At 49.1% G+C, this 12,518-nt stretch overlaps 1 protein-coding gene across 1 annotated transcript in view; it reads right to left on the reverse strand.

Annotated features, from left to right (window-relative positions):
- Positions 1–7,179: 7,179 nt before the first annotated feature.
- SLC7A5 (solute carrier family 7 member 5) overlaps positions 7,180–12,518 on the reverse strand; it is a 62,221-nt gene continuing 56,882 nt past the window's right edge. Inside the window, exons 9-11 of the mRNA XM_061547621.1 lie at positions 12,224–12,373; positions 10,718–10,895; positions 7,180–8,693 (exon numbers count right to left, since the gene is read on the reverse strand). Coding sequence (XP_061403605.1) covers positions 8,638–8,693; positions 10,718–10,895; positions 12,224–12,373 — 384 coding nt within the window. The 3' untranslated portion in view covers positions 7,180–8,637. The remainder of the gene's footprint in view (positions 8,694–10,717; positions 10,896–12,223; positions 12,374–12,518) is intronic.

Raw genomic sequence — 12,518 nt, forward strand, 5'->3', positions numbered from 1 at the left:
GTGGGCAACACAAGCAGCTGATCGCAACTCCTGGCGGCACACAGTCCACCAGGCCACTTCCTTCTTCGAAGATACCCGCAGGGCCCGTATGGAGGACAAAAGGAGAAGGAGGAAGAACCATGATCCCTCAGCACCCATCCCAGATGAGACCTATACTTGCAGCTGTTGTGGCAGGACCTTCTTTTCCCGCATAGGCCTCTGCAGCCACCAGCGTGCCTGCAGAAGACGTGGATGTCCTTCCTAGATCTTCGTTCGCGAAGCCAAGCCATGATTACCTAGAACGCTCAGTCAAGTGGCAGCAGTTGTAATGTTCTATAGATGAAAGGCGGTGGGTCTCGTCATAAAACGGAATGGGAACTACGGTATTTTTGCTCGTTTGTTTCTAAAAAAACCATTATTATGCAGAATCATTTGTCGGCGTGAGCACGCACTGCATTTTGCAGGTAAGGGTTGAGATAGTGTGTCAATGCTTGGCTTGAAAAACCAGCTCGGCTTTTATTGTGACGGATATCCACCAGGGCCCGTCCCTTGGGAGTGCGGGGCCCCGGGCCAAATAATCCAACTTTGTGCCCCCCCCCCCCCAACGCCTTCAAATTAAAGCGGCGGTATTACATCTGACGCCGTGACGTGGAAGCGCCCCCCTCCCTCCCCAAAGCGCGGGGCCCGGGGCAGTCACCACGATTCGCCATACCCTAGCGGGACGGCTTCTGGGTACAACATTTCAAACAAGGACCCGCGGACATTTAAGGCCACGGGAGAGTGTGACTCATGCACTTGTTTGTCAATAGCATGAATATTTCGACAGCCATCGTTACACCGAGTGGGTGTGTGGGGGGGGGGTGTTGGAATGGAGGGGGAGGTGAGTCCACGTGTAGGCTCTCGAGAGGTGAGTGCGCACTCGTCTGCCGCCGCTGCCGAAGCGCGTGAACAGAATTTTCCACGCGCTGACTTCTGAAGTGTCGGCGCAAGATTGTGGCGCTGGCGAGCCTGTGCGGGCCAGTTCCAGAGAGTACACGGGGTGATTTTTTCTTTGCCTGCTGGAGGAATGTGCCCGCAAACAAACAAAGAACGTCGCTGGCATCCCACGGCCGCGTCGTCAGAACGAGCACGAACGCTCGTCCGCAAATATCATCTCTACGCTTCACAGCGGCGGCTCCCAAACGTTCTTCATGTAGCGTGTCCCCAGCAGCCCCAGTCCACTGAGTAGCCCCACCAGAGCTGTCAACTGGTCTGCAAGTCCATAAGTAAAGCCTCACAAATGTTCTCAATACAAAGACAAATACCCACCACCCCCTCTCACCCCCCGTATAGCCTAAACAGACTGGTGGGGCAAGTGCTGTTAGTGATCGCCTATGAAGGCCGCCACCGGCACACGAGGTGGTGGGTGGCCAGCAACACGCCCCGGCCGTCTTTGTCTCTTTAATGGCAATGATGAGACACCAGGTAACAGTTTGAGGCTGAGTCGACCTAGGGCAGGCCCGAGGCTGAGTCGACTTAGGGCAGGCGCGGGCACCGATTTCAGATAATCGTCACCGGTGTTGGCCGTGAGCGGTAATTGAACCCGTGTTGCCCAGGTTCGGAGCGCAGAGCGCTAACTGCTGTGCCACCGCTGGTTATTTATTCGTCGCGGCAAAACATGTTTACGAACACCACTCGTCCCTCCACACACACACACACACGCGCGCGTCAGCACCGAAATTCATAGTCGGTGTCCCCGGGTGAGGGCCCACCTGGTCTACTGGAGTTCCCGCCTGCTTGAACGCACAAACAACAAGGACCGCACGCGAACCTCGACGGGACACAAACATGTTTACTGCTGGTGGACCTCAGCATTGCGTGCTCGAGTGGTACATTTTGTTGAGAGGCCGGCTCCCCCACCCCCCGCATGCGCATCAACACCCGGAGTACGAAGAACATCTCCTCGCAGTGGTGACGTCATAACGGCGTGCGCGAACCACGTGACGCAGGTCGCTTCGAGCCTCTGTTGAAGGCAGCCTCGTGCTGGTTTCGACCACGGAGCCGTGAGTTTGAAGCGAACGAATTTGCTGTCGTTATAGCTACTGCGCTTGTGTTTGTTGGTGATCCTGTTCGTTCCGCTATTAGGCGTGGTGTTGTTGTTGTTATTGTTGAATGAGTAGTCTGGCGATTACGCTTATTAAAGCAAATGTTCAAATACGAATGATATTATTTCAGAAGTTACATTTGGCTGGGATATATATTTGTATATATATGTACCATATATAGATTAGCCTGTAAGAGCAGCGCATTACAGTGATTCCCGACCACGACTGAGTCCATCACCTCTCCATGGTCGTTAAAATTAGTACCCACTTGGCGGAAGATCAATAATGTTTACCCCTATGTGATCAATTCACGACCGCCATAGGAACGTGGAATTTCCGCAACTGACTCATGGCCTAAGTCGATGCTGGGTCTTCAAAAAACACGCGCAAACCACGTGTTCAGTTTGTTGTCGCACCTCCGATCAGCACGGTTGGTTACGTACGGCGCGAAAGAAGTTCAACGTACCTCCGTCAAAAAGTACGTGACCCCTGTGCATTTTTGCCCCAAACCATGAGCAGTTCCTGAAGTAGAAGCACCGTCGTCCTGTTCGTCCTAGGCCAGCAGGCGTGCAATGCAGGAGAGTTTTCGACAGAGCCACTGAGCTTCGAGGTGACATCCACAATGAGCGTGGACAACTTGGGAACACGATGTCACGCGATGTTGATAAACGTTGCGCACGGCAATACGGTCCGGAGCTAAACGGCGATGCCGAGGTCTGCTTGGGCACGATCCTCTAGAGGGCTTCAGCAGAGAGTTTCGTGTCGGTTTGGGATCCCTCACCCGTTGAACGAGCGCAGAATACAGTGGGTTATTTAATTTAATTTATTTTAATTTACAGTAAAACCTTGGATTGCGAGCATAATTCGTTCCGGAAACGTGTTTGTAATCCAAAGCACTCGTATATCAGTTGTGATCACGTGACGCTCGGCAGACAAAGCGTATACACGTACTACTCGTATTGCAAGACCTCGCTCGTTTATCAAATTAATATTTATTTAACATTTTTGCTCGTCTTGCAAAACACTCGCAGACCAAGTTACTCGCAATCCAAGGTTTTACTGTATTTTATTTTATACCTACGTGACTTCACCGAAAGAACCAAAGACTATAGATTTTGCAGTGGGTTACCACACGGTCCATTGTTTGGGTTCTGTGCCGGCAATTGCACAACTGTGGCTTGTCTTTAATGTATAAGTCTCTGTATATCTGTGTCCCTATGCATCTCTAAGGGTCTCTGTGTATTTCTATGGGTTTACGATGTGGCCCATCGTTTGGGGGTGCATGGACACAATCGCACGGCTGTGACCCGTGACTTCAAATGTTCCATTTATGAAGGAGATGTCGCGCATCCGGCCTGGTGATGTTCTGATGCGGTTGATGGCTCCATCACCAGCACCTCGAGAGGAGGAATGTCAAAGCGATGTTTGGTTCTCGAATGAGACGTCTATTCCGGACGTCGGCCGTGTTCCACTCTGTGACGTTGCCAACGCAGCGCCTAATATGTTCCCGTCACACGTGGCTGATGCAGCTACTCCCAGTGGAGCCACATGCGGTGGTCACGCGGCCAGCCAGCCAGGGCCCAGGAGTGGTGGCACAGGGCTCAGGGACAGGAAGCCGGCCCCACGAGGATCAGCAAAGAATCGCACTCAGTTTGTTTACATTCACGAAATAGTACAGCATTGCGACAGCTTTAATAAATAATAAATGTGTCCGTGCCACGGTGGCGAGATGTTAACTACCTCGCCTGGTATACGGGAGGTGGTGGAATCGATCCCGCACCTTGACGCTTGGTATATTTGGAGTTTACATGTTCTGCACATTCGCGCCGAGATTTTTCTCCGAGTCCTCCGGGTTTTCCCCCTCCACATTTAGAAACGCGTGGTTCAGAGTTGTTGGCAGCCTAGGTATTCCCACGCGATAAGCCATTTCGTTGAGATATAATTTACGGCGAGGTCGCTTCTGAAAAGAGCTTTATAGCTCAGTCGGCCCTTACCTGGTAAACAAAAACAGATCAGTTTACACTATGAGACCTCCTTTACCAGTGGCAAAATATAGTAATAGGTTTTTACCCTTTCAACTGGTACAAAAACTGACACCTTTATACAAAGCATCCTGTTTGCAATAACTACAACACAAGCAGTCAAAATGCAAACAAAAATTAACAACTCTGACGATGATAATGATATGCACTGTCCTTTCATAATCAGAGTTGTTTCTTTTTGTTTGCATTTTGACTGCTTGTGTTGTGGTTATTGCAAACATGATGCCTTGTATAAAGGTGTCAGTTTTTGTACCAGTTGAAAGGGTAAAAACCTATTACTACAGCTCAGTTTGTTGAGTATGTCGTGCAGCCGAATGCAACTGTTGCGCCATCCAGCACTCGACACGAACAAAGAGTCGTTTCCCCGTTGCTTCCGCTGCTCGCTTTCCATCCTGGAGAGTAGCGAGGGGGACAGGGGGAGATGGGGGGAGGATCGGTCTACGTGAGAATGTTGATATTTTGCGCATTCACGCTCTGCCGTGCTGGCCGGGGCTGGAGTCGAACTGGTGAGATGAGGCCATGTCCTCGTTGGCCTCGCTCCGCCTCGAGCTGCCCCAGCAGGATTCATCATCCGAAAAGGTCACTCGACCCCCACCCCCCATCCGGGGCATGCGGGGTGATCGCAGAGTCCACGGCGCGCCATCGTTCGTTGACAGACTCGAGTGAGCGACTGCTCAGGCAAGTGCTTACTGGGGCCCTCATAGAGTAAAGGTGTAATGTCCTCTCCATATAGGGAGCTCGCAGAGGCATAAGCCAGCAGCGAACATTGAAGATTGCACTGTGCTGATGAACCCTAATCAGAACGAAACCGGTCGACAGTTGCGTTTGTGGCACTGCTTGCTGCTTTATCGTTGGGCGCAATTTATATTTTTTTGGGGTGGAATTGGTGGTCTATCAAAACGACAAACTGGGCACACATGCAAGTTCTATTGAGTTGGTGGTTTGCATAAGGCTGAGGAGCTTTGTACATTGTAAGCACAACATTGTGTGTGTGTTATTATAACTAAAGTTCTAGATTTGAAGCTTTCGTGACTGCAATGATTCATATTCTTAGTTTTTTCGGTAAAGTCACGTAGGTAAAAAAATGAAATTAAACTTAATAAAAATAAAATAATAAAAATCACGACGTTTCGGAGGCAACACAAGTCTTCGTTATCAAGTGATACAGCAAATCTGGCTGTGACGGTCCCACCTGATGACGGAGACTTGTGTTGCCTCCGAAACGTCGTGATTTTTATTGATTTTAATTTCATTTTTTTTACCTACGTGAATTTACCGAACAAACTAAGAGTATAACTAAAGTGCCATTGTCGTTCTGGGCACTTCAAAGCGACAGCCCAGTTGCGCTTGTCGACTTCAGTTGTTGTTAGTTCAGAAACCCCGACGACAAAACCACGTGTGACGCTGATGATTTACGGATAGATGCTGCTGATGATTTGATGATTGTGATGAAGAGACACGTAGACAGTACATATATTTTTTTACACATCCTATCAGCCACATGGCCTTCTGGGAAATTATTTTGTGTTATGTATTCTCCATGTTTTCGTCGAACTAGGATCCACATCTAACAGTGTCCTTGCCTATAAACATTTAGGCAGTTCACCAGCATTGGTTTCAGGCGAGCCGGACTGCTGATGAGACACTGGATGTCAAACCGGTCCAGTGTTTCCTTGTTGCTGAAATTGTGCATTCCAAGAAAGCTGATGGGACGATTTTTTTGGCATTTCTAATGCGGAGTGACAAATATGTGTTGCTAGTGTTATTACCTCCTGATTTTAATTGTGTGCAGTCGCGTTAGATCGCTTGGGCTCTCAAAGTCAAGGGATCGCGAATTAAAATCCCAGCCCGGTTTCGCCCGACCCTTCACGTAGTCGAAGATTTAAAAAAAGACCACAATGCACTTCTTCACGAACTGCTCATGGTTTTTGCATAATGTGCTGTCGTGTGTAGATTTAAACCTACGGGTTTCCAGCAGCCTGCACTGTTACTTTGCGATGATGGAACTTGCTCATCATTTACAGATTTAGCTATTCATTTCCCGATTAAGTCGTGCTAATGACTACAATCACGAGATTGTCTATTTGTGTGCCTAAAGAAGAGGCAATTACACTTATACAAGCACCGCATGGAAACAGCTCCCAAATTCAGCCTTCCAACGAATTACACCGCGTAAAATGTTGTACCCAATGTTCCAAAATTGTTCATCTTATCGGATATGGAATCTCATACTGCGTCGGTTCAAACGCTCGCGTTTCGAGAGAGGTATGGCACATCGGTATTCCGGCGTGGTGAATTAACATTCACACACACACAAACACAGCCAGCATTGCCAGCACGACGCGAGAAGACATTCCGTGTCCGAGGCGGATCGCCGCGAACGAGAAATAGCTCATTTCTCCCTCTCAGAAGTGCTCAGCTTTGGACCAGTCTCAAACTGGCCCTCTGCTATTTCTGTCTCTCGTGAAATGGTCATTCCAGTTCACGGCTAATGATGAGTCGAGGCCACGTCAGTGTGTGAAGAACCGCCAATACGTGCCGCGTGCGTGTGAAACAATGTCACGACCCGGCTAGATCGGGTTGTGATGTGTTTTTTTTATTAGTAAAGTATGCGCGCCGTTTCAAATATCACCGTCATCCGAGCTACCCGTGAAGCCAGGTGGCAACTTGATGGGAGCGTTGGACTCGCAGCTCGGAGCATGCGAGTCAAACCATGGCCGAGGGCCGACGCGACCTTTTGGGAGGCCAAGATGTTGGTCACCGTTCAAGGGATAATTACATCTCTCTCCAGTGTGACTTTGGATTGTAAAATACGTGTTCATTTCATCGAGCAGAGCTCAGCCAAAAGGCCTCACTGATTACGCATCAAAAATTGCAGCGAGTCGATCGACAGGCAGGTCAATTGTGGTGGGGGCAAAGTGTGGGTACCCACACCTCTTCCACGAAAACTCTGGCCAGTGTGGAAGAGTAGGCCAAATACCATCGAGCCATTGGCGTGTGAAATTGCAGAGCTGCAGCTTGACCTGATTAAAATATATTTCGTGTTAGCTCTCAAAGAAACGTATGCAAGAGACTCGTAAGTGTATTGTTTTATTCGGTTTCATGTGTACATTCGTCAACGTGCACAATGGATGTGGTCACACATTAAACATACTTCACCATAGTCAGAATCTTCAGACTGGAGGAATCCATGAGCTCTTTTTTACTAGATGTTCAGTCGTTGTTATGCAAGCTCCTTTGGGAATGTTTGCACCCAATAGCACATGTCACTTTTCTAAAAGTATCAACGGCCTCAGTCTTTCGTAATGCCGCCCACAACTCTTTTAAATAAAGTATGACTTCAATCACAAATTAATTGCTTTTACAAATGACACATTTCCTTACGTGTATGCATTAAAGTGTACAAAAACTCATGGGACAAACACTTTCCGGCCTTTTCACGTCGCCATTTAAAATAGCCTTCTTTTTAAACGCACGGGGAGAGGAAAAAAATAGCTCCAGAAATAACAGCCACGTACAACGGCAGCCGTAGTTATAAAACGCTGCAAATTTTCAGGACCCATTTTCTGCTTGCGCATGGCCACCAAACTTCCTGTGGGGCTTAACCGGGACACGTGGCGGCTGCTGCAGGCGACCTGGACGGCCCCTTTCCAGCCCCGCCCACTCACGAAGCCACACCCACTCCACCACTAGCACTGCCCACACAGTGAGCGGCGGCGGCCTCCCTCCTCCTGCTCTCGCTCGCTCACGTTGGACCTGCCCACTGCTCACAGGCCCCGCTTGGTCTTTGCCAGACCCTTCCCCACCAGGCAGGCAGCCAGGCCCTCTGGACTGTGCCCGTAACAGACAAGTCGAGGGTGAAGGCTGGAAAGTTTGAAACGAGGACAAAACTTCCCGATATTTGTAAATGCTTTGGGACGCGTGGGGGGGGGGGGGTCGCTTTTCTGCAACTACCATTGGCTGTGAGAGACGAATTGTGCGCAACGGCTGCTGCAAAATACTCGGCTTTTAGGAATACGCGAAAGAGCTCTCCTTGTTCCCCACGTGAATTCATATTGTGGTCGAGGCTGAACCGACACTCGCGGTGTCTCCGTTTCACGACTCTATGTAAACAGTGTCTTAAGGACTTTTGCTGGCACACAAAAAACACACTAGAGATGTAAATGCAAAAAAAAGGGAATGAAGTACAGTAATAAATTAGTCGTTTAAAAAAAAATAAGTGTCCACAAGAACGAGTTGATGAGATTTGTAACGTTGGCGTGTAATATGGCTCGAAGAAAAACAGAGCTTCGAAGGCCTCCTGCCGAATACTTTCTCACATGGACAGCTAAGAGAACTTAATAAGCGGCAAATGTTTGATGGAGTGTGTGGCACAGACGTTTCTGTTTGTATGGGTGTGTAAGAGCAAAACATTTCCAAATCAAGTCTGGTAACAAATTGGCAACCCCCCCCTAACCCTCCCCCCCTCCCAAACGCAGTAGAGAATGTGGTTTTTCTGTAGAGAGGTTTCGGCATCGCTGGGGCAAGAAGGGTCACGACTCTTGCGGGATCACTTCCAGAACCTTCTGCGAGAGGATCGTCATGGAACCTGCAAGAGAAAGGGAGCACTCCACTCGTGACCACATTCATCTTGAAGCAGTGGCACTGCAACAGCGAACCCGCCCCTCATCTTGTCTCCCACCAAGCGGGTGAAACACAACTCCTCCCACGCATGGCGCGGGACCTCGCGGCTGTGTCGGGTAGATCTCTCCGCCGTGCTTTCGCGGGTTGTTTCGGCACGGTGCCCGACGTTTCGATCCACGCGCTAGGAGCTTCTTCAGGCTCGGTAAATAGCCAATGGAAAACCTCGAGCTGTACCCCACCCACCACCCCAAGGGCCCCCTGCTGCACACCCCCCTGCTGGCCATCCCCCCCAGCTAACACAAAGACAAAGATCCCCGAATAGCCTTAACATACTGTTGGGGCAAGTGCTGTTAGCGAGCAGCTATGAACGCCGACACAGCGCACGAGGGGCTGGGGTGGCCAGCACCACGCCCTGGCCACCTTGGTCTCCCCAGTGGCGATGATTTTACACACCGCACCAGGTACTCATTTGAGGGCGAGTCGACCTAGGGGAGGCCCAGAACCGGTTAAAGATAATCGTCACCGATATTGGCCATGGGCGAGAATCCAACTCGGGTCGCCGAGTTCGTAGCGCAGCGCGCTAACCGCTGTGCCGCTGCTCCCCAGCACACACACACACACAGTGCATGTAACCAGCATCGGCCAAACACCTCACTGCTTAGAAGTTTCGATTTAAAGCTTTCGTGACTGCAGGGATTCATCTTCTTGGTTCTTTTGGTAAAGTCACGTAGATAAATAATATTATTTCCCTTCTACGTGACTTTACCGAAAGAACCAAGAAGATGCTTAGAAGTTACCTGCAATTTACTCAACTGGGATCACGGCCGATTAGCACAGCGAAAGAAGTTCAACGTACATACATACAACTTAAACTATTAAAACTAGATTCAAAGCTTTCGTGACTGCAGGAATTACTCTTTGGTTCTTTCGGTAAAGTCACGTGGAAAGAAAATAAATTAAATAATAATAGAATACGACGTTTCGATTACAGCACAAGCAACCATCATCAGGTAAGAATGAATGAGAAAACAAACATAGTAAACTTAGAAATATAATGCAATACAACACAGAGTCCGTCTAACACAACAGTCAACACCCTACCTGCTTGATTACGTTCTTCCAAAGATTGCTATTTCTAAGTTTACTATGTTTGTTTTCTCATTCATTCTTACCTGATGATGGTTGCTTGTGTTGCAATAGAAACGTCGTATTCTATTATTTAATTTATTTTCTTTCCACGTGACTTTACCGAAAGAACCAGAGAGTATTAAAACTAAACTATTTCTATTTCATCTTCTTGGTTCTTTCGGTAAAGTCATGTAGAATGGAAATAATAAACTAATAAAAATAAAACATAGTAAGATAATATACATTGTTTTATTATTTTAATATTTCCATTCTACGTGACTTTACCGAAAGAACCAAGAAGATGAAATCCCTGCAGTCATGAAAGCTTTAAATAAAAATTTATTTCTATTTCACCAGGTCAGACCCACTGAGTGAAATAGCTCTTTTTCAGAAGCGACCTGACCCACAAATGAGAGCCCAATGAAGTGGCTCATCAGGTGGAAATGTATAGCAGCCAGATTTTCTTAAACGCGTGTTTCTAAATGAGGGAAAAACCGGAGGACCCGGAGAAAAATCCACGCGACCACAAGAAAAGAGAACATGCAAGCTGCAAATATACAGCGGGCGTCAGGGGCGGAATCGAAACCACGGCATCCTGTACACCAGCAAGGTAATTAATGTCTCGTCACCGTGGCGACCAATGGGATCACAAGCAGCAGCAGCCATGCTGCCCCCCCCCCACCCCTACTGCGAACAACTTGGCAGGACGCTCAGTGCAAACGAGTCTTGAGACTCGGCGAGGCTTCCATGGCTCAACAAGCGCAATCGTAGGGCAAGCAAGACGGATCTCCCATGGCCCCGTGGGTGTGGCAGCTGCTGGTGCCCCCCGTGACTGGTGAGGGGGGGGGGGAGGCCACGCACTGATGAGGTTGAGCAGCGAGGGCGGCTTGTTCTGCCACCGCACGCCCACGAAGTAGACAGGGATCCCGGTGAGGATGATGGCGAGGCCGATGCCGCACTCGACCGGCGTCACCACCACGGACACGACGATGAGGAAGATGCACGCCAGCACGAACGAGATGGGCAGCAGGATGTTCACCTGCCACGCCACGGGGGGGGGGGGGGGGGGGCACAGATAGAGCCGAGAGGACAAATCGATTGGGATGGAGGAGACCGTGAACCTACTTGCTGAACTGCCTCCTGCAGCTGCCTTGTTGAGCTGCATGCGAGGGGAGGCCTCGCGCAGGCTGCGGCAGTGGGGAGCGACCCGAATTCAATTCCCGCTCACGATTATATGAAGCGGTCTTGGGCCTCCCCTAGGTCGACTCGGCCTCTGGTGCGGTGTGTAAACATCGCCACTCGGTAGAGGCCGGGCGTGGTGTTGGCTACCCACCCTGTGAGGCCGTGCCGGCCTTCACAGGTGCTACTCGCTAACAGAACTTGTCCCTAGAGCCTGTGAAGGCTATACGGGGGATCTTTATCTTGTGCCACGCAGGCTGCATCTCTGCGTGAGCTACAAACCCCGCACCCAAGACGCTGCACGACAGGGTAGTACCACAATGTGGAGATTCTCCACGATATATCGTACGAGACAATGTCCACGATAATCGTAATGTCCCGAGTGCAAAATATAAAATCTGTGATTAACATCACACGTTTATGTACGTGTTATTTTCCCAAAATTACATCATGAAATAACAAGCACGAGGATCAACTGTTCTAAATACATAGCCATTGCCCAAGTCGATGCTTTGCAAAACGTTACCGGCGTCACAGACGACATAGCGGTCATACAACACCATCATGGCCAGAGACATTATAAGAATTATAGATTGTAAAGTTGCCACGATTATATTCATTTACAGCAGGCCGAGTGAACTGCAGTTCAACACACTTACAAGAATGCATTATTAAACATGCGAAATACAATTGCCCATGATAATTGTTTTTTTACCCCTTTATCTGGCAACAAAACTGACACCTTTTTTTACAAGGAGTCATGTTTGCATAGACCACAATACCTGCAGTCATAATGCAAACAAAAAACATAAAACTCTGATAATGTATGCACCGTCCTTAAAGTTGATTGGTCCACACCCGAGACAGCTTTCCTTAGAGCCTAGTCTCACATGGTGTTGGACCACATGACACCAAAAGGCGCACAACTCAAAGACAATGCACCATCAGAGTATGAGAGCTCGGGGTAAGCATTTACACCATTGAAACCTCATTTGCCAGTAAAAAATATAATTGGTTTTTTACCTATGCAAACATGACTCCTTGTAAAAAAGGTGTCAGTTTTGTTGCCAGATAAGAGGGTAAAAAAACAATTATATTTTTTACTGGCAAATGAGGTTCCAATGGTACAATTGCCCAGTTATAGGAAACCGAAATCGCGGTGCGAAGCGGTACGGTGGAGTCGCTCACCTTGATGGGCCTAGGTCTCAGCGGCTCCTTGTAGCGCAGCCACATCATGCCGCAGATGGCCATGGCGATGCACAGCCAGTTGAAGAAGCTGAAGAAGTTGATGACGGAGAAGATGTCATCCGAGATGGCGTAGAGCAGCGTCATGAGGCACTGGGGGAAGCGGGAGTGGAGGGCGGGTGGGTGGGCATGAGCGACTTGGGGTTTTCCACGGCGTGCGTTTGCCCACCTGTTCCCCGGGCCGGATTAAGGTTATTGTAAGGCTCTATGCGCACTTCTGTTTCGTAGGCCTTCAGTG

This window comes from Lethenteron reissneri, chromosome 9 (genome assembly GCF_015708825.2).
Source record: "Lethenteron reissneri isolate LAM-NWPU_2019-01 chromosome 9, ASM1570882v1, whole genome shotgun sequence".
Classification (NCBI taxonomy): Eukaryota; Metazoa; Chordata; class Hyperoartia; order Petromyzontiformes; family Petromyzontidae; genus Lethenteron; species Lethenteron reissneri.